At 43.0% G+C, this 22839-nt stretch overlaps 1 protein-coding gene across 10 annotated transcripts in view; it reads right to left on the reverse strand.

The window, feature by feature from the left end:
- The window catches only part of tnrc6b.S (trinucleotide repeat containing 6B S homeolog), a 92468-nt gene that overhangs the window by 17731 nt on the left and 51898 nt on the right, over positions 1–22839 (reverse strand). For 8 of the 10 annotated variants that reach the window (XM_018261197.2, XM_018261201.2, XM_018261198.2 and 5 more), the window contains 9 exons: positions 22431–22452; positions 21501–21848; positions 18278–20689; positions 8186–8344; positions 6967–7145; positions 4345–4419; positions 2784–2826; positions 2559–2707; positions 138–308 (listed from right to left, as the gene is read on the reverse strand). In XM_018261197.2, the coding sequence (XP_018116686.1) occupies positions 138–308; positions 2559–2707; positions 2784–2826; positions 4345–4419; positions 6967–7145; positions 8186–8344; positions 18278–20689; positions 21501–21848; positions 22431–22452 (3558 nt within the window). The remainder of the gene's footprint in view (positions 1–137; positions 309–2558; positions 2708–2783; positions 2827–4344; positions 4420–6966; positions 7146–8185; positions 8345–18277; positions 20690–21500; positions 21849–22430; positions 22453–22839) is intronic. The other 2 variants (XM_041561627.1, XM_041561626.1) reach the window with 1 other exon arrangement.

Consider the following 22839-nt stretch of genomic DNA (forward strand, 5'->3'; position numbering starts at 1 on the left):
ACAAAGGAGAGAAAGACTGTATCCTGCACAAGTTAGTGAGGCCTAAAACATTTCTAGTTCCCTATCAAGCCCATATAACCCCACAGACAGCTTATGAATTCCCTAACCAAGAAATTTGTGGAGCAGAGGACTCTTACTTGTCTAGCAGCGAAGGTTTGGGGGTTGAGGCCAGAACCAATAGCCCCCAGGCCCACGGAAGGGAGCGAGGAGCCGGAGGGAGATAGCTTGTAGCTAGGGGAGGGAGAAAAAGGGGAACTGGGAGCCTCATCCCCAAGGCACCCGTCTTGATTGGAGAAAGGCAAAGTCAGCTAAAGCCAGCCAGTGGGTGTTGGTTAGTGAGGATGCAAAACGCAAGAGGGAAAAGGAGAGAGACAGAGAGAGAGAGAAATTCTATTGAGTGCAAGTAGCATATCTCTGTTACATCTGGCTCACAAATACATATACAATGCTTCTACACAGAATGTATGGGGCAAACGCCATACAACAAGCAAAAACAACACTGCCATGTCATTATTTATTGCACTATTTCTACACAAGTAACACAGACGGGAGATTTATCAAAGGTCGAGTGATAAGAGTTTCTTTTACCTCCAATGAACTCCAATAACCTCAAAACCCGAATGCTATCTTGTTTAAGTAAAAACGTGAACATCTAAAAATCGAACGAATATTACCGACCCGAAAACTTGAATTGAATTTGAACGGAACTCGATACGAGTTTTTTCTCCGAAAAAAACTTGAATGTCAGGAAGGCTATTAAAGGGGTTGTTCACCTTTATATTAACTTTTAGTATGATGTAGAGAGTGATATTCTGATACAATCTGCAATCGGTTTTCATTTTTTATTATTTGTGGTTTTTGAGTTAATTTAGCTTTTTATTCAGCAGATCTCCAGTTTGCAATTTCAGCAATCTGGTTGCTAGGATCCAAAAAATCCTAGCAACCATGCATCGATTGACACGAGAGACTGGAATATGAATAGGAGAGGTCCTGAATAGAAGGATACGTAATAAAAAGTAGCAGTAACAATGTATTTGTAGCCTTTCAGAGCATTTGTTGTTTAAATTGGGTCAGTGACTCCCATTTGAAAGCTGGAGAGAGTTGGAAGAAAAAGGCCCCGCCTCTATGCCTAAGAGAATTTACCATTCCATCCTTAATAAATCTGCCCCCTGATGTTCATGCGACAAAAACTGAAATAAGCATCTGCTGGAAAGGACAAACTAAACCGTTTCATGAGGAATCCACTAATAGAACATACACATAAAGGCAGCCAGTCTTCCTAAATCTATTCTTACTATAGCAGAACATAAGTAAACATGGATAACAGAATTTAGCATCCCTATGCATGTAATTACAAGGTAACATTTCTTATAGAATTAAATGCACAGAAGAGAGATTTGTGCACCATTCTAATACTACAAGTAATCGGTTATTTCTTATCCACACCCACCAAACCTATATTCAACTCTATAACGGGTCATTGTTTTTAGAACAACTCTGAAGTAAGAAAGTAGGAAGTGGACCAGTACAGCAAATGCAAAATATCAGTGCCCTGATATACAGATTTCACTGTGATCCTTAAACAGTCCTATTGACATTTAAAATCTAACATTCTGGTCTCCTCTAGAGTCAGACAAGAACCACAGCCAGAAGAGATGAAAGCAATAATTACCTAAGGAAAGTACAGATTGGCTTTCATGAATAGCAAGCACATCATCAATCCCCTAACTACAGTAATTCTCAGATATTTCCTATTTAAAGGAGAACTAAAACCTAAGAATGAATATGGCTAAAAATACCATATTTTATATACTGAACTTATTGCACCAGCCTAAAGTTTCAGCTTGTCAATAGCAGCAGTGATCCAGGACTTGTCAAAGGGGGTAGTCATCTTGGAAAGTGTCTGTGACTCACAACTCACTGTTGAGAAGCTAAGCTTAGGGGTCATCACAAATTATCAAGCAGAAAATGAGGTTTGTCTATAATATAAGCTGATGCTACAGGGCTGGTTAATAAATTGTGATGTTAATTGCACTGGTTCTGTGCTGTCATGTAGTAATTATCTGTATTAATTATAATCCGCCTTATATTGTGATATTTATATTCTATGTGTACTGTATATTGTGAGCCAGTCCCTAAGCTCAGTTAAGCGAATGAGCAGAAAAGAAGATGAAGAGCTACTGGGGCATCTTTTGGGCCACAGATGTTCCTTACTAAAGGGCTGCGATTGCCTTGGGCTGGTACAGAAGCCCAAAACATTATGTACAACATTTCTAGCTACTTCTTTAGTTAAGCTTTAGCTCTCCTTTAAACACAGCAACGGAAAGATATATTGGATTTTTACGTTTGTTTACACTAAAGCAGACACTGCAGTATAGGTTTTTAATGCAAATAACGTTTTATTATCTGCATATCTGCATGGAACAGAAAGTGGTATTATTGCATTCTATAAGACCATTAGCACACAAGTACATTTTGGTGCTTTGCCCACAACATCAAAATAGGTTGTGCTATTTGAGGGTGCTAATAGTGTGCAATGAAGTGCTCTTTACAATTACCTTCTCAAAATAAGGCCCACTGTCTGCAGCTCCCATCTCTTTGGAATTGTTCAGACGGAAGCCAGACCGGTCCTTCCGCATCATGTCATTAAAATCCCCGAGATTCATGCCTCGCTTGTCGGTCTCAAACTTCTTATCTGGAAGCCCACCTGTACAGAAAGAAAGTATGAGTTTCTGTCGTTTTTATATAGGGGTTGGGCTCTCTTGACGGATACAGCAGCTTACCAGGATGGTCCATCTTAGTCGCAGAGGGATCATCAACTTGGCTCTGCATAAAAAAAGAAAAAAAAGCATTTAACATATTTAATCTCACAGCAGAACGATACACATAAATCTCATAAATGAAAAACAAAAAAAAAAAAAAGCCATGAATATCTTGTAAATTATATCCTTATAAACGGTGAATTCTGATGTCATCAGTTATAAACGGTGAGTTCTGATGTCATTTCTGTCACATGACTCACTAAAACTTGTGTATTATAATAAATAAAGTACACCCAGTTGCAAAATATGAGGATATTAGAAGTTACCTCTGAGTTAAATGTAGTCCACCTGTATAAAAACACTCGGACTTGTGTTTTTATGTGGTCATGAAACTCCTCGGTAACTTATAATATCCTTATATTTTACAAGAGGGGGTACTTTATTCAGTATATAATAAACAACTAGGATAATATAATAATTCAATAGATGTTTCTATTAATTTAGACCAGAGCAGCTAATCAGCATTTAATAGCATTTATTTTGCACGCTTGTCCTATTATAGTAAATTTTAAAGCTCTGAGGGAACATCAGCAGAAATATTTCAGTGCAAAGGTGAGTTATAAGATGGTGGTGAGGTGTCTGCCAGTAACAAGAGTTTCCCTTTTAAACACATTTAACCAAAACCTCAGGTTGAGGTGATGGGCGTTTTTCAGGAGAGAATTGCCATCTGCTGTCAAGTGACATTCTATTCTCTCTCTCTTTATTCAACTTTGTAACTACTAGATGTGCAGAAACTCACTTTACAACCAATTTAGTTCACAGAATATCTTTATATAATCCCATACTAATCTTTTCTGCTTCATTTGCTCTGTATGCATGCAGTTACAAGATGTACTTTGCAAAATCCTTTTTTTCTCTCCAAAGAAACCATGCTTTATTATGACTAACTTGCAAGCAAACGTAGCTGCTAGACAGAATAGCAGAATATACGACTACAGTTTAACTAAGCAAACTATGTTCATCAATTCCTTATTTTAGCATGCAAATATACGCCATTGTATACTGACACAAGACCAAACATTTAGGCAGTGCGGCTGAATTCAGAGCAAACAATTCTGGGTTTGTATGGTGATCGAATGATGCTCATTCTGATGTTAAACCCACCCAAATAAAAGATCATTCGGGAATGGGGGAAAAAATATCAGTGATATACATCCTCAACCCACCTGCTACTCTCCACCAGAAAGACTGGGGGCTCCAGCAAAAACTTATCTTCAAAGTGAATTCAACCCATATTTTGTGCAGAGATTTACAAGACAATATTTTAGGTTTGGCACTAAACTCCTTTCATCTGACCAGAATGGATGTTCCTGACAAGAAAGCTGAAAAAAAGTTGCCTTTTCTCAGCATAATAAATGGGAGGAATCCCCTTTGAGGACAGGTAAAATAAATGCAGAAGAAAATAAATATTACTAAACCTTCTCCCAAATGAGTTTTTATAGGGATTAGAATTATTCTATAATTTGTCATTCTGCATTCCTCTTCTAGAAGTTTGAAAAGAGTTAAGAAATGTAAAACTCACCAACAATCCCATGTTGGAGAACTGTTTGGGCATGGTGTTCATCCAAGAATCATTGCTCCCTCCTTTTAAGGGACCCTGAAATGAGAGTGTTACATATCGTGACTACATAAAGTAGAATACAAGACACAAAAAACGAAAGGCCGCAGCAATGAGGACCACCAAAACCTGATGTGAGAGCAAAAAAAAATGTTTGTGTGTGCACAATCTAAACTTGTGTGCACATTTTTAAAAATTGTGTGCTTTGGGGGAGGCGTGGCCAACTAGCAATTTAAGCAGATGTGTGCTAGCATAGCTCCGTTGGAACCCAACAAAATCCGGCAATTACCCTGATGCCGTGACAATGGCTAAGGTTGAGGAACTTCAGGTAGACTTTGCTATACTTCAGCAAGACCTGCAAAAGGTTAGAGGACCAGACAGGCGCTTTTGAACAACGTGTAGGGAATCTGGAAGACACTTCCAACCCCTGTCTACACCGTAGACTGGCAGCGGAGGCCAAATCGGACAACCTCAAAAATCTGCTCAGTAGGAAAAACATTAAGATTGTCGGGTTCCCAGAGAAAGCTCAAGGACCTGACACTACCATATTCCTAGAAGCCTGGTTTAAAGATGAGTCGACACCTTCTCACCTACCTTCATTATTGAACGAGTGCATTGAATACCAGCCAGACCACTTGCACCTGGAGCCCTACCAAGGCTCATTATAGCCTGCTTCCTGAACTCCAGAGACGGGGATATTGCGCTGGCAGCGGCTCGTATGAAAGGGGAACTAAATTTTGAGAATACAACAGTCTTGCTATATCCAGATTTCTCCAATGACCCTCGCAAACAACGCCAACAATTTACAGCAGTTAAGCAACGCTTCATAGATGCGGGTGTGCAATACGCCATGTTTTATACAGCTAGGCTTTGGGTCTTCTTCACTTCTTCACTTCTCCTACTGAGGCTTCTCAGTGGCTTGACCGACAAATAACACCATACTTACGACTCAATGGCAATGCAGCCATACCCCTGGATGTATACCCGGCCTTTTCAGGCTTTGTCACCCAGCCCAGAAGTTCCAAGCTGTCCAGGAGTTGCATCGGATTTACTACTTATTAAGGTCAACCTCATTCTAGACTTAAATGGTCCAATCAGCCTGGATAAGTCCTGACTTAAGTGGGACCATGGAGCAGCCAAAGGGCTCTTACTTCTATTAATCTGTGTTGAGATAATTGTTGATTACACAATCTGCTTTAACTTTGTATAAATTCTGTTGATCTGGTTCCGAGGTTCTATAGTTTAGGCACACCCTTCCAAGATTTTGAATGTTATGGATATAAAACTTCTCTACTACTAGGGGAAGTAGGGTGGGATATGTTGGGATAATTTTTTATTCTCTATTTACTTTTCTAGCTGCCCTCTTCACTCTCTTTTTCTTCAATCTCTCTCTACTGCTTTATGGGCGAGCAAAGACACAAAGCTGACACAGATAAAAGCTATCTCATGGAATGTTAGAGGACTAAATTCTCCAATGAAAAGGTCCTTGGTCTTTAATTTCTTATGAAAATACAACCCGCATATAATATGTCTTCTTATCCTCCAAAACCCTCCACCTATATCTTATCTAATTCCCCTACAAATTTTCTCACTTCGTTTTTACTAAAATCTCAAATGGTGCACCACAAACTTACAATATTGTTTACCAATATAGGCAACCACTGGCATTTTTATTATGATACATGGTGACACATTTTCTGTTTGTGAACCTTCTGAAAATTCAATAAAAAATCTCAAATTTAAAAAAAGGTATAAGACAAAAAATGAAGGCAATTTCCTTAACATACTAAGTTACTTTAAAAGCAAACATCCCCTTCAAAGAAAAAAAAAATTTGGATGAATAAAATTTGGTGTCCAGTGCTCTTTGTTAATGAGCTCTATGGTGTAAAATATGCATATAAAAACACCATTACACAAACACTGAGAAATGCATACAGAAGTCTCTTCTGAAAAGCAATCACAAAGTAATGTAAGAGAAGTCTGGAAACCATTAAAGGAAAACTATACCCCCAAAATGAATACTTAAGCAACAGATAGTTTATATCAAATTGAATGACATATTAAAGAATCTTACCAAACTGGAATATATATTTACATAAATATTGCCCTTTTACATCTCATGCCTTAAACCACATTTCGTGACTCTATCTGTGCTGCCTCAGAGATCACCTGACCAGAAATACTACAACACTAACTGTAACAGGAAGAAGTGAGGAAGCAAAATGCAGAACTCTGTCTGTTAATTGGCTCATGTGACCTTACATGTGGTTTGTATGTGTGCACAGTGAATCTTACGATCTCAGGGGGCGGCCCTTATTTTATAAAATGGCAATTTTCTATTTATGATTACCCAATGGCACATACTACTAAAAAAGTATATTATTATGATAATGGTTCATTTACATGAAGCAGGGTTTTACACATGAGCTGTTTTACTCAGTATCTTTTAATAGAGACCTACATTGTTTGGGGGGTATAGTTTTCCTTTAATACATTAGCCATATATTAAACCAAACACATAGCAAATCTTTCAGTAACAAAAATTAATTACATCAAATAAACAAACAAAAATGAAACCGAACCAACCTTGATCTGTGGTTTCTTTCCTCCTTGTCCCCAACCTGCTGAGTTGTGGGAGGAGCCACTTCCCTGAGATCCTGTACTATTCCAGACCCCGCCCTCCTCTTCTTCATCCCAGCTGCTGTGACGTGTTCCTGTCACTGGCCCATCACTTTCACCCCAGCCGTCTTGCATAGATTTTGTACCTGCAATAGCGAAAGGAGCGAGACATAGTTATCACTGCATGACAGCTACACAATCAAAATTGCTTTTGAAGTGAGAGAAATCAAAACAATTATTTTAGAGAACTATTAACAGGCATGTATAATTTCAGTAAGCAGCAATTTCATATCTTCTTTCTTGATGCAGGAACACCAGTTTCCTCGTGAGGCAACTTTGTACGACTTCGGAAAACGAAGTGCTCCGAGTGCCATCACGCCGGTGATTTAGATTCTAGCCAGCGGGAGGCAGTTTGGGGAGATTAGTCGCCCGAAGAAGCAGAGATATTTTGCCGGGCAACTAATCTTAGCGACAAAAACAGACCTTTCAGCAAGAAACGATCAACATGACCTATGGGTTACTTTAAATGTACATTCATATTTTAAAAAGTAGTTTTTTAGTGTCCGTATCTGAAGATAAACATATTACTTTTCCATACCCAAATATCATATTATTGTAATTATGTCCGGCAATGCTCGTTAGTTGTTCCTCCACGTCCAGTAACAACAAACATGCTTTATATGCATTTACCATACACTGGTAAAAAAAATTGTGTTTGTTTTACAAACACTGCTATAGTTTATATAAATAAGTTGCAGTGTAGTCATAGGACAGCCTAGCTGAACAGGGGAAAATGGCAAAGGTTTCTATAACAGATAAGATGAATAGAATACAATGGGTTTTGTTCTTACACAGGAAGATTAAATAGAGGTCATACATGGCACTCAACAGGATTATTAACTAAAAAGATCTCATGTAAAAAAGAAGATTTGCTGCTAAGTAATAGTTTATTTGTAAGTGCTGGATAGTCCAATATAACTAATAAGTAAATAAAATATTTTCACTTTTTAATGTCACTAGACAATAGTATATTCCAGGTAAATACACTTTGATGACTGGCATGGCTAGGGAACACCATAAGGGGAGCAAAAGCTCTATAACAGCAACCCATTAAGATAAGTGAATATTTTGCTTGCTCGCTCTCCAGATGCATATAATCTTTATTACAGTTGCCGAGCAAACTTACCAGATTTCATGGCACTGGGAGTTACTTGAGGTGCACTTCCCCATCCTGGATTTGGTGGACCCGACTCCTCACCTTCTCCCCACCCTGGAGCAGGCTCAGTTGGCTCACCCCAAGCTGAAGTCCCATTGTCAGCTGGCGGCCCTTTGTTTTTACTCCACACTGCAAAGAAAAGGATTGAAAATAAAACCTCTTAAATGAGATCAATACCCTTTTTCTAAACATCAACAATTCATTTGTAACAACACCTGTAAAATGGAAGATTTGATTCCAAGGGAGGCTGAAGTAAGCATCTCTCAAACCTGCCCCAGAGACAAATTAAGGCTTATTTTCCTGCATTATCGCATGCAACATGCTTCTGCTTCTTAAAGGCTCAGGATCAACTAATTAAAGCATTTCCCAAATGCTCCCTTGGGGTATTAATGAAGATTTCAAGCCCTTTGTCTGAGCTCAGTAACGTCAAGATATAACTGTACTTGCTACAAAATAGGAACAAATTAGAATTAAAGGGGTTGTTCACCTAACACTTTTTTTTTTTCAGTTCAGTTGGTTTCATTCAGATTGTTCAACAGAAATTAAAGACTTTTTTCAATTACTTTACATTTTTGACAGTTTTCCCAAAAGTTTAAAGTCCCTGTCTCTGGTATTTGAGTCAGGTAGCTCAGTAATTCTGAACTGTTACAATTTGATACAATTAAGTTGATACATTTCTCAGCATTATCTGTTTAATATTAGCAACTATTGTATCAATTCTAACAGCTGTCTTTAATGAAACTCAGGGATTCTGCTCAGCAGGGATAAATAACAAGTGTATCAACTAAATGTGTCAATTTAGAACAGTTTACAGGGTCGGCGCTCCCCCCCCCCCAAGAGCTGCTTTAGAAGGCAAAAATTTAAACTTTACACTTCAATATTAGAAAAACGTCACACATAGAAACTAGAAAGTAATTGGAAAAAGTCTCTTTCTTTCTGGTGAACTATCTGAAACCAATTGAACGGAAAAAAGTGTTGGAAGGTGAACAACCCCTTTGAGTTAACAAAATTTACTGTTAAATGTAGGAAATGAAGATAAAATATAAAAATCTATGTAAAAGAGTGTTTTACAGTTTGAACATTGTATAAACCATTCTATTGTACAGCATTGTGGAATATGTAGGTGCTTCATAAATAAGTTTTCAGTAATTAAGCATTTTTTAAACATAAAAATATTGTCTTCATTTGACTATTTGTACATAGCTGCATTTTGATTGGAACGTCTTGACAAATAAGGGTGCACTGAATTTGGATGTTATCTAACAGGCCCTTTTTGCAAGATTTAGCTTCAACTTAATGAAGGCTAATAGGTAGTAAGGACCAATAGAGGGACAGGTTCCACTTCGCATTGTACATAAGCTCTAAACAATGGGCATATAAAGGGCCAGTGACGCAAAAAAAAAATAGATTTTTGTACTTACCGTTAAATCCTTTTCTCTTGTCCTACATTGGGGGACACAGGCACCATGGGGATTGAAGATCCTGTTGCTTGGAGGATGGACACTAAACAGTTAACGAAAACTCCTCCTCCTGCACTGGGCTTCATCCCCTGCCTACTTCCTGTACCCTCAGTTTTCGGGCCGAAGAAGGAAGGACAACCCTATTAAACCCAAATGCAAACAGAAGAGGAACACTCACCCCGTATAAACTATGTACATTATAATGTCACACTTCAACTGTGTGTTTGAATTGTATAATTTAACTAGGAATTTTAATCAGGGAGGGAAGGCCTGTGTCCCCCAATGTAGGACAAGAGAAAAGGATTTAACGGTAAGTACAAAAATCTATTTTTCTCTTGCCTAGATTGGGGGACACAGGCACCATGGGGACGTCCCAAAGCTACCCATGAGGGCGGGACTTACACCCCAGTGTTCATTTAACAACGGTCTGTAACACCTTTCTCCCAAAGCTTGCTTCTGCTGAGGAGAAGGTGTGTATCTTGTAGAACCTGGAAAAAGTGTGTAGTGATGACCACACTGCAGCCCTACAAATCTGGTCAGCGGAAGCCTGGTGGCGTACCGCCCAGGAGGTGCTTAGAGACCTGGTCGAGTGAGCTCGAATCTGAAAGGGTGGAGGTCTGTCTTTAGCTACATAAGCCCTTGAGATGGCAGCCTTGATCCATTTGGAGATCGTTGTCTTTGATGCCCGGAGGCCCTTCCTTGGTCCTTCCGGAATGATGAAGAGACTGTCAGTTCTTCTTATACCTTTGGTAACCAAAATATATGTCCTTAGAGTGCGAACCACATCCAATGTGTGTAACTTCTTCTCTATCTGTGTCTTGGGATCTGGACAGAAAGAAGGTACAACGATGTCCTGATTAAGGTGGAATTCCGACACCACCTTAGGAAGGAAATCCGGCGTCGGTCTCAGAACTACTTTGTCCATATGGAAAACTATAAACGGAGACTTGCAGGATAGAGCTGCCAACTCAGACACCCTTCTAGCGGACGTGATAGCTAGTAGAAATGCTGTCTTAACCGTCAGTATAAGCAAGGGAATGTCCGTGATTGGTTCAAACGGTTGTTCCTGGATTGCCGATAGTACTAGGTTAAGGTCCCATGGAGGAATTGGTTGACGGTATGGGGGTACCTGCCGCAGAGCACCTTGTAGGAACGTTTTGATGTTTTGGCGTGACGCCAACTGGTGTTGGAAGAAAATGGATAGCGCAGATACTTGGACCTTCAATGAACTAAGGGCTAGCCCCTTATCCAGTCCCTCCTGAAGAAAACGCAGTATGTTTGCCTCATTCATTACTTGTGGGTTCCTGGAGTTAGCTTCGCACCATGCAATGAAGGTTTTCCATATTCTGTGGTAAATACGAGCTGAAACCGGCTTTCTGGCCTTTAATAAGGTAGGTAAAGCCTCTCGTGGTACTCCAGATCTGGAAAGTATCAAGGCCTCAAGAGCCACGCCGTTAAATCCAGCCGTGGAGAATTCGTATGGACAATCGGTCCTTGTGTTAGAAGATCTTCTCTGAGCGGAAGTCGGAATGGAGCGTCTGCTGTTAGCTGTATGAGTTCTGCAAACCATGGCCTGCGAGGCCAGAATGGAGCCACCAGTATTGCCTCTACTCTCTCTTCCTTTATCCTTCTGATGACTCGCGGAAGCAGGGCGAGTGGTGGGAACACGTATACCCTGTGAAACGGCCACGGAGCTACTAGAGCGTCTACCGCTGTCGCTAACGGGTCCTTGCTTCTCGCCATAAATTTTGGCAGCTTGTTGTTGTATCTTGACGCCATCAAGTCCACCTCTGGCATACCCCACCGTGTCACTATCAGTTGGAATACTTCCGGATGAAGGCTCCACTCGCCCTGATGTACTGTCTCTCGACTGAGGAAGTCTGCTACCCAGTTGTCTACTCCTGGAATGTGTACTGCGGAGATGGCTGGTACATTCTCTTCTGCCCATAGCAGTATCCTTTGTGCTTCGGCCAAAGCCGTTTGGCTTCTTGTGCCCCCCTGGTGGTTTATGTAGGCTACTGCTGTCATGTTGTCTGACTGGATTCTCACCGGTCGACCCTTTAGAATGTGGGTCCAGTGGGACAAGGATAGCCATATTGCCCTCAGTTCCAATATGTTGATGGGAAGAGATCTTTCTCCTGGGTTCCATTTGCCCTGGACAGTGTGCTGCTCCAGTACTCCTCCCCATCCCTGTAGGCTGGCATCTGTTGTTACTATTGTCCATGCATGGTTGGGAAACAACTTTCCTGGTTGTAGCGTGGATGACTGGAGCCACCATTTCATTGATTCTTGAACTGGACCTGTTACTAGAATCCTGCGGTCTAGCTCTGTACGCTTCCGTCTCTGATGCCGTAAGATCAACCTCTGCAGTGGTCTTGTATGTGCCTGGGCATACGGTACCGCTGGGATTGATGCTACCATTGTCCCCAGTGCTCTCATGGCTACTCGTAGTGGTATGTATTTTTCTCTCTGAATGATCATCAGTCTTGTGTGAAAGACATCTATCTTGGCAGGTGGGAGAAAAACTTTCCCCAGCGATGTGTCTATCATAAGACCTAAATATTCTCTCCGCTGTGCAGGTGTGAATGCTGACTTCTGGTAGTTGATGAGCCAACCTAATTGAGTCAGTCTGTCTACTACTGTTTGTAGGTGACTCGTGGTTAGGGAGCGGGATGAAGTCTTGACTAGTAGGTCGTCTAGGTACGGTATGACTCCAATGCCTTGGAGTCTCAGGTCTACTAGAGCTGCTGCCATCACCTTTGTGAAGACTCGTGGTGCTGAGGAGAGTCCGAAGGGGAGTGCCACAAATTGCCAATGTTCGCCTGCAGCGAAGAAACGAAGGAATCTGTAGTGGTTGGGATGTATCGGCACGTGAAGATACGCGTCTTTTATGTCGATCACCGTCATGTATTCCCCCATTTCTAGAGACAGTAGGACCGACTGTATGGATTCCATTTTGAAATGCTGTCTTTTGACATATTTGTTTACTGCCTTGAGATCTAGCACAGGACGATAGGATCCGTCTTTTTTGGGAACTATGAACAGGTTGGAATAAAAGCCTCTGCCCCTGTCTAGCTGTGGGACCTGCTGTATGACCCCCGACGATGAAAGGTCTTGGATAATACTTAGAAATGCTGATCGCCTTGGCTCTTTTGAGGGAATTCGTGACATAAAGAATCTCCTTGGTGGAACTTGTAAAAAGTCTATTAGGTAGCCGTGAGATACTACCTTCAGTACCCAAGGGTCTTGGACTCTCTGTTTCCACACCTCCCGAAAGTTTCTTAGGCGGCCGCCTAGTAAGACACCCTCGGGGGTGGGCACCTCTTCATGCAGAGGTGGATTTTTCCTGTGATGATTTTGTGGTGTTCCTGGTCGCAGACCAGTTGTGACTGTTTGTTTGGATATCTGGGTCGATTGGACGTCTGGTGCTTCTCTGTTTGTGCTCTCTGTCTGTGGCCTTGACCTTGACGAAAGGGCCGCAGAAATGGTCTCCTCTTGAAAATGGTGCGCTTGGGTATGTTTTGCGGTCGCAAGGTACTTTTACCACCTGTTGCCTGTGATATTATTCTTTCTAGTTCTGCTCCAAAAAGCTGCTTTCCCGCAAAAGGAAGGCTGACCAGAGATCTTTTTGATGTAAGATCCGCAGACCAATTCTTCAACCATAGAAAACGTCTGGCTGCAATGGATTGTGATGAAGCCCTGGCAACCAGTTTTGCTGCATCAAGTGCTGCTTCACAGATGTAAGAGTTAGCGTCAGCAATCTGTGACAGAAGTAGATCTGTAGATGGGTCCTCGGACCCAATAAGTTGTGCTACTTGCTCCACCCATATCTCCATTGTTCTTGAAACCCAAGCTGTGGCAAAGATCGGTTGCAGAGCCGCTCCTGCCGCTGAAAAAATGGCTTTACAGAACCCTTCTAACCTCCTGTCTATGGGGTCTTTAAAAGAAGCTGCGTCCGCCACTGGTATGGTTGTGGTCTTCGAAAGACGCGACACTGGAGGGTCCACCACCGGTGGGGAAGACCAGAGCTCGGTAGCTTCCGGAGGGAAGGGATAAGTCTGTGAGAAACGCTTTGACAGTTGAACCTTGCGGTCTGGAATTTTCCATTGTGCCTTTACTATATCATCTAGATGTTCATAAGCTGGGAAGACATATGAAGTCTTCTTCTGCTTTTTAAAAATGTTTTTACTTGGTTCTGCGGTAGCTGAAGTGTCTTCTATATTTAGGGTTTGTAGAACCATCTGAATAAGTGATTCTACCTCCCTTTGAGATCTGGGAGTATCCTGTTCCTGATCTGACTCTTCGCCTGACAACACCTGACCCTCTTCTCCTGAATCTTCCTCGTCTGGGGATTCGGAAGATGGGGGCGCTTGGAAACCGTCGCCTGTGCACTCATTCTTTTGTGGTTGATTGGAAAGGTGTTCTAACACCTTGTCTAGGGTTTCTGGAATTCTGGCTAGGTTCTGGAGTCCTGCCAGGGAAAGAGAGAGTGCTCGCACCAATTCAGAGTCCGAGCTCAATTGAGAAGCCGAAGCCATCGCTGAGCTGGGTTGTAGGGTTGCCCTAGGCAAATCAAGTGCAGGGGTAGAGCCAGGCCTACAAGATATACACTCTGGGTCAGCAGAGGCAGAGTCAAATTTGGTCTTACATGAAGAACATGCAAGATAGGAAATTTGGGGTGGGGTGCGGGTCTTATTTTGCCGCTTAGTGGAGGGTACCCCTTCTGCCCTGTCAGTCATGGCAATAGGGTTGTCTCTTCCCCTTAAGGAAGGTAAGCAGGGGAACTGCTGGGTAAGTGTTGTGACAAGTTGTCAGGAACCTTCCCCTTAAGTGGAAAAAAACCTGTGTGGGCGAGAGGAGCATATGCTAAACATATTAACTCATGCGGTCGCACATAGAAGAGGAAGACAATTTACTCACAGAGCCTAGCTTCCTCGCGTCTCCAGAACAGAGATCCAGCAGAATCCGCAACACACAGATCCAAGATGGCGACCGGAAGTGACGCAACGGATAGGTCGCATTGGCCCAAAAGCAAAATGGCCACCGCTATCTTTACATAGAGCAAACCGCCCACAAGCGAAATGGCGGCCGCAAGAAGAGCGCGGGAGTCTCAGCAGGGGACGCGCTCTGCACTAAGAGAAGTAACTTCTCCCGAGAGCCTAACCGCGATAAGGTAGACACTATCAGATAGGACGCGAGCGTCCCAAAAAGAAAATGGCCGCCGCAAGGTCTCCACATTGAGTGAGCCCACTTCAAAGATGGCGGCCGCATGTGCTAATGCGGGAAAGCTCCGCAGTGACCTATCATGTAACGGACCTCTCTATTTCTGCTGCAGATACCCAGGGACACTTGTTAATAAAACGTACACCAGGTACCCAGCTCTCCCATGAAGGTAGGAGTAAGGCAGACAGACTGGAAACTAACCGAGAGGGGTGAGAAAAAAGGGGTAATGACAAAGAACTTACCCCCTTCGCTGTCTGCCCAGATATTGGTGCGTACCCCGATTAGGGTCTCTGGTGCAGCCTCCGGAGAGCGGAAACCAAGGGCCCCAGGGTGGTGAGGGAGCATCTGCCTGCAGACCTCCGTAGAGCGGGAAGGCATTGAGGGCATAATGTGTTCGGCTGGGGGGGCTCAGGAAAGACAACACGGGCCCCCATTGCTGACATGGCACAAGAATCAATCAGTACCACTGCTCCCAGTCAGAAGTATCCGTCCTCCTTCTGAGGACACTAAAGTAAAACTGAGGGTACAGGAAGTAGGCAGGGGATGAAGCCCAGTGCAGGAGGAGGAGTTTTCGTTAACTGTTTAGTGTCCATCCTCCAAGCAACAGGATCTTCAATCCCCATGGTGCCTGTGTCCCCCAATCTAGGCAAGAGAAAAAGTGTTTATATGCATTTAAGATTATGGTGCTATTTCCCTGAACTGAAAAAATTGTGCTTTAGAAACAATTTATACAAACAGGCTGATGTGCAGTGCACCAGCTCATTTATATTTTGGGATCCTAACAATTTTCATTGCACCAGCAAGTGCTCAGTCAAATAATTGTAAAGGGGTAAGAATCAAGCACACAACAGGTTTCATGCAAAAACACAGTAGAATTTTTGGACACACTGCAAAATATATTTTTTTGTAGAATTCCAGTGTAATAGTAGGCACCAATAAGCAACTCAGAAGAAAGTTATTGCATTTGTGTGTTTCTGTAGCATCAATAGCATTACTGCCTGATTCACATGGTGCAAGTCAGTTGCAGATATTGACACAACCAGCTAAGTGCATCCTGGAATTACTGCCAGGTCCAGGCTGAAAAAAAAAGTCAAGGCTTCCTTTGCATCAACGTATACAGCTGTATTTAGTTCATCACGGTAGACAAAAGGGGCACATTAGGTACTTGTTGGAAATTGCAAAGGAGCACATATGGACAAAATTAACTTTGTGCCCACTTTAGCTCTATGTTGGGACCAACACCTGGTTTTTAATTGTGGAAGTCAAGCAATCCAGAGGCACACAGAACTGATGCAAGCAAGGAACACCTTGCACGTTTATTGCGGTATAGCAGTGCAACGTTTCGGGGTATGGCCCCTTTATCAAGCATATGCTTGATAAAGGGGCCAGACCCCGGAACGTTGCACTGCTATACCGCAATAAACGTGCAAGGTGTTCCTTGCTTGCATCAGTTCTGTGTGCCTCTGGATTGCTTGACTTCTGGAATTGATTTTGAGGTTGCCGAACCTCTACCATTGTGCACCAGACAGCATTGATTTATCTCACACAAGAGTGTGCGAGAGCCAGATTTCTCTTGGACTTTTAATTGTGGAACCAGAGGATGTTTTATGGATATATATATTCACAGTTTTACTGTAAATGCAACTGCGGAATATAGAGGCTGGTATGGCAACTTCTGAGTCATTAACAAGTATCACTGCTTCTTTGGGCCTGAAAATTAAAACAACATGACAATTGGGTCTCATCTAGGCCTTTTAATCAGCTGGCTTGCAACAGAGTTTCAAGAAGTGCAAAGAATGTGAACAATCACACTGATCTGAAAAACAATTACAAATAACTAACAACACTGACTATTTGTAATTAAATGAATTGGACAGTTGCTGGACAATTTCTTCCACTATTCAAAAGAGATGATCCATTTAAAGGAGAACTGAGCCCTAGAATTAATATGGTTAAAATTGCCACATTTTAGATATTAAACTTACTGTTCAAGTCTAAAGTTTCAGCTTGTCAATAGCAGCAATTATCCAAGACTTCAAACTTGTCACAGGGGGTCATTATCTTGGAAAGTGTCTGATACTCACATGCTCAGTGGGCTCTGAGCAGCTGTTGAGAAGCTGGGCTTAGGGGTCGTTGCAAATTTACAAGCAGAAAATGAGGTTGATTATTAAATTCTGATGCTAGTTGCACTGGTTTCTAAGATGGAATTTAGTAATTATCTGTATTAAGTACTAATTAGCCTTATACTGTGACATTTCTATTCTGTATATACAGTATATTGTTAGTTGGTTGCCTAAGCGCAGTAAGTAACAGCAGCACAGAGCATGTGCAGTGAATCAGCAGAAAAGAAGATGGAGAGCTACTTTGGAGGCACAGATTTTTCCTGCTGTTGTTGCCTTGGGCTGGTACAGAAGCCCAAAACAACATTTCTAGCCTACTTCTTTAGTTAGGCTTTAGTTCTCCTTTAGGTGGGACTGAATGTGTCAGGACTTTCCGAGATGCTTGTGTCAGTTGACTAGTTGGTTGTAATTTACATCACAGCAGCCAAGGGCTAAAATGCAGCTGTGATGCCAACTGTAATAAAATTTCTCATAGCTCTTGCCCACACACTTATAAAACAAGCTGCCAACTTAAAGGAAAAGGAAAGTCATTTCACACTTGGGGGTGCCACCCAAGTGAATGTATTTACTTACCTGAAACCCCGGGCAACTGCTCCTATCAGCAGACAACTGCACCGGCCCGGGGTTATTCCAGCGAGCAACATGGAGCGATCCTCTTATGGCTTCTTCTTTCTTCAAATTTCCCGAGACAGACGTATGCGCAGTAGAATGAAATAACCGACTTTTTAATTAAAGTTTGGCTTTTCACTCTAATGTGCATGCACAGCCGCGAGAAGCAAGAAGAGGATTGCTCCGTGGTGCTCGCTGGAATAACCCCGGGCCTTTGCAGTTTTCTGCTGATAGGAGCACAGGCCCGGGGTTTCAGGTAAGTAAATATTCACTTGGAACCCCCAAGTGTGAAACAACTTTCCTTCTCCTTTAAGCAGTGCAATTAATGCCATACATGAAACTGGGTCCACTTGCTCCCCTTTAATACAGTAAAATGACATTCTGCAACACCTGTAAGTAATTAAAGGAGGTGGGCAATTAATTAATTTTAGGTCATAAGTTTAATTCAAGACGAGACTGGATCTCAACTTGCTCAGAAGAACTACACTGCAAACACAGTTCAGAATTTCCAAGTTTCATGTAAGGGTACCTTTTAGGCAGTGTGAATTTCATGAAACCAGACTAACTTTTACTTGGGAAAAATGTAAATTGGACAAGTATTAACATCTGTTGTTTCAATATAAAGAATATAATCATTTGGTAGAACATACCTGAGGGAGCTGCCTTGTTTGCCATTGACCCAGATATCCCTTGCTCCCGAGCCATCTGCCCAGGGCCTGCTTGAGCATTCTTATCCCACAGGCTGACATTTTTGTAACTGTAATTGTTAGGATCTCCCCAAGCTGCTGTTCCATCGTCAATGTCCATTTTATGACCAATGGATTGTGAGGATGGTTCCTCCCAGCCACTTGGCTCTTCCTCCTTAGAAACAGTTGGCTGGGGACCACCCTTCCACCCTGAACTTGGCTGTGATCTCCCATTTCCAGGTGGAGGGGGTGCCTGAGAGCCACCCCAGGAGCCAGGATTTGCTGAAGCTGGGGTTGCTTCCTGCTGTTTGTTCCAGGGTTGTTGGGGCCTAGCTGCCTCACCCCAGTTTCCTCCTCCCTGGGGCCTCTTAGTCTCCTCCCAGCCAGTTCGTGGAGCTGGATTTGAGTTTGCCCCATTACCCCAAGAACCAACTTCGTTTTGTCCAACTTCACCCCAGCCAGAGGAAGATTTGTTTCCTGAGCCTTCCCAGCCCCCAGAGACCTTGGGAGGCTCCATGTCCTCACTTCCATTCCCCCCCCAACCATTCTTTCCTGCTGACCAGCCACCTCCAGGATTTGACTGCCGTGTACCCCACCCAGGCTCTGCAGCCCCACTACTTTCATTGTTCCAACTTGGAACTGCCTTGTCCTCTGGTCGTGTTCCACCCCCTCCACCTCCTCCACCAACCCAACCAGTTGAGCTATTTTTATAGTCATTCCAGCCAGTTGCTTTGGTGTCCTTCCATTCTTGGGTTGAAGGTGTAGGGGCAGGAGGCTCCCCCCAGCCTGACTTGTTTTGATTGCTTTGGCTGGGAGCATCCCCCCAACCCCCTGAGGTTTTGGCTTGGGACACGTTCTCCCAACCTTCAGTCCCCCGGTCTGATTTGCCTTCAGGTCGAGTGGGCACTTCCTCATTCTCCCATGCTGCATCTTGCTTGATCTGGGTTTGGCCCCAGCCAGAGTTGGACATCACCCGGGGATCTAAATCAGTGCGGCTCAGTAATGTCTGAAGAGCAGCCTGACAGTCTGGGGGAGCAGATCTGTGTGAACGTCGATTGCTGGAGTTCAGGCTGTCTCCACTTCCCCCACTGCCCCCCGCCTTAGGGTTGCTTCCAGTGCTTTGCCCCCCTGCTTCACTTCCTGCAGAGCTGGGGGCTCGGCCCCAGCAGGCCGCCGATGACGCATTGCCCTGGTTATCCGATAGAGAGTGGCCCTTCTGATTGTCCCATGCTCCAGTGCTAGAATTTCCTTGGTTCAAGCCTCCCCACTCTCCCACCTTTAAGTCCTCATGTCCGGCTGGCTGCTTCCATTCTCCCTGAGACAACCCTCCAGCTCCCAATTTGTTCCCTTCACCCCATTTCACTTCACTAGGGTCTGCCTGTGGGCTGTAACCCCAAGAACCATTCCCACTTTTGCTTTCCCAAGATTCCCCCCTTGACCCATTGGGCCTATGAGATAAAGGCGCTTTCCTTGCGTCTTCCCTCTCTCGTCCATTGCTCCCAGAGTTGCTGTGTCCAAAATTAGCATCTCCTGTGGCAGACTGACCCCTTCCCGCTCCCCAAGAGCCCACCCCCCCATTCTTTCTTTCTCCAGTGCTTTGAGCAGGGGAGTCTGAACCCCGGCAGGAATCCAATGAGCCCACCCCAAAAGCTGTTCCCTTGTTATCAGGGGCATTCAAAGTATTTGAGTTCGTAGAGTTAGTGTTTCCATTTTTTGGTCCGTCAGTGTGATGGGTTGGGGCAGGCTCCCTGCCCGATCCTGCAAAGCTGGAACCCGCAATTTCCATCTTTGACTGCTGCTCCCGAGAGGTCAAACCCACTGGGCCAAGTTGTATGCCAGAAAAGCTGCTGTCTGATTCTGGGTTCCCTTTTCTGTTGCCTTCCTGGACAAGGGCAGGCCAAGCAGATGGGTTGGTATTTGGATTAAAGTTGCTGAAACCAGAGGCAGAACCAGCTCTCTCTGACCCACCCACATTTCTCCAGTTTCCCACTCTATTTACACCCTCTGCAGCAGGGTTGGAAGACGGGACAGGCTTAGCCTTGGGGTCAGATTTCCAGACGCCCTGGATACATTCACTTCCAGGCTGCTGCTGCTGCTGGCCCTGGCCCCCCCGCCCTTTGTGGCTAGTGGTGCTTCCTTGTGGGGGTCCCTTCTCCGAGGCTGAGTTTGAGGCACTGTTGTTGTCTGTGGCGTTGTCGGAAGGGGGCTCTGCGTCCACGCCGGCTATGCAAGGCCACTCTTCCATGTCCGACCCGTCTACAATCACTTTGTCCCAGGCGTGGGGAGGGTTTGTAGTGGGGCCGCTGCTTGCGGGGCCTCCTGAGCCCCAAGTGGAATTTGCATAATTTGAAGTAGCAGCTGCCCCCGATGATGAGTCTGCAAATGGAAAAGTGAACATTAGACAGACATAATTTATTTAAAAAAAAAATTTAAGGACAATCAGTATCTAGGTAGTTGCTAGGTATGACTGGATGAGGATGCTAGGAGATGTAAATCAGCAAACCTTGGATACTTGAGTATTACATGGCACAATATATTATGGAAAGTATGATATATAACACATTTTTTAATAAAGGCTTTGCAATTTAAAAGTTTAATTTGTGTTGGTGTTTATTTTTCAATGTATACTAACGAATTTTAAAAAATTTTGATGTTACTGGTCCTTTAACACCACTAAAGCAATCCATATTTCTGCCATAAAGGAATTTGTTTTGATCTTTAAGTCTACAAAAACAAATTGTGCTAAAATGTTTACTTTTACTTCATCAATCCAATAAAAACATATACTGTTTGAGGGCAGACCTATCAAAAGTGTTTCTGTGGGAGTGTAGTAGTATATAGATAAGTTGGTAATGCTCTATAAATGATGTAAACTGTAGTTCTGTGATTTTACAGATATCAAATCAAAAGATGTGGAATATTACAAGATTCCCTTGAAGAGACCTCAAGATGTGAATGAGATTCATAAAGTCTAAAGAGAAACTCGGGAGCATCATATACACTGCTACAGAAAGAATCACTGTGCTTCAGGAGCAGTATAGCTTTATATAGATCAGATTGCAATACAGTCTTTCAGTCATCGTGCTTATTCTAGCAGCAGAAACGAAAAGGGTTACAAAGTATTAGCATAATTTTCATACATCTGCAGAATGATATATATGAAGACTCCTCTAGCACCCATACTGACCTGTTGTAGGCCCGCTCTCCCCTTGCAGCAGTGCCCCCGCCCCTGGCTGTGCGTTGCCTGGGCAGGCCCCTGGAGCAGTGGTTGAGGGGGGAGCCCCTGCTCCTCCCCCCGGCAGCATACAGGACGCTGGAGGAGGCTGTCCACGCTTCAGTAACACTTTGTGGTCCTGCTGGCAGCGGAATCGCGGCGGCACCTCCCGAGGCATATAGCGGGCGGTGCTGGGCGGTTGTCCGTTCGGCACTGCCACCCTTTTGGCATTATTGCCACCATTGACTGGTGGCGAGGGGGAGCTGCCAGGTAGGCTGGCGGCCGTCGCTTGGCTTGAACTTGGTTTCGTCACTTCGGGCACTAAAGATAAAAACACAAGTATTAAATGAGACACCAGCAAAAATGATAAAGCAGCAGCTTACCCACAGGGCTAGTCTACAATGGGATTCCACATCACTTGGATGTAAGTGGATTTCAAAATCCCTCAGCATATAATAGAAGTGGTAGCTAGAAAAAGACAACCTATGCAGTGGTCAGTATTTATAAATAAAACCATTTCTGTTTGAGTTTATATTTTAAATGCACATTCACAACTATTGCTTTCCCCACTATGGCACCATGTGAGAATACTGGCTTTATTGTAACCAGCATACACTATAATAAAATAGGAGGGGGTAAAGCATACTAATTAAAAATATATGTTCTGCTGCTACACAACAACATAGTGCATGTATAATGCAACCTTGGGAGACAGATACAAAAAAGAGTTCTACTAACTGTCACCTATGTATAAGAATGCGTGACTTTACAAATATGATAAAGGTTCATTTGAATAACCGAGCAATAAAGGCAGTACAGATCTTTTTTTCTGAAATCGGTGTCCTCCTTTGCTCATATATATGTAGTCATTAAGGAGCACACATATACTGCTCAGCAACTTACCTTTGGTTTTTTGTTCTGTGACCTGTTTACAGAAAGAAAGAAGAGAAATATTAGCAATGCACACATTATCCACAGTACCTTCCTATGTCTGTAGTTTGAATAAAACAATACATAGAATCAACTAAAATTAAAAAAACTATACCAGAAAGGAAAAAATCCATACCCCTAAAAAATAAGAACTCCTCGTTGGAGAAAATGTCATGGTTAAATGAATAATTAATTTAAACTTAAAGGGGAACTATCGCCAGTTTTGGAAAGGGAGATGTATGCCTCCAATGAATGTTGTCCCTAGTACAGAAGTTATTCAAAAGCTCTATGTACATGCAATCTTATAGGGGAACAATAGTGAAAATTACAATTAAATATAAGCTTTATCATATTGAAATGAAACACTTTCTAAATACAATCA

Source organism: Xenopus laevis, chromosome 4S, assembly GCF_017654675.1.
Source record: "Xenopus laevis strain J_2021 chromosome 4S, Xenopus_laevis_v10.1, whole genome shotgun sequence".
NCBI classification, from domain to species: Eukaryota; Metazoa; Chordata; class Amphibia; order Anura; family Pipidae; genus Xenopus; species Xenopus laevis.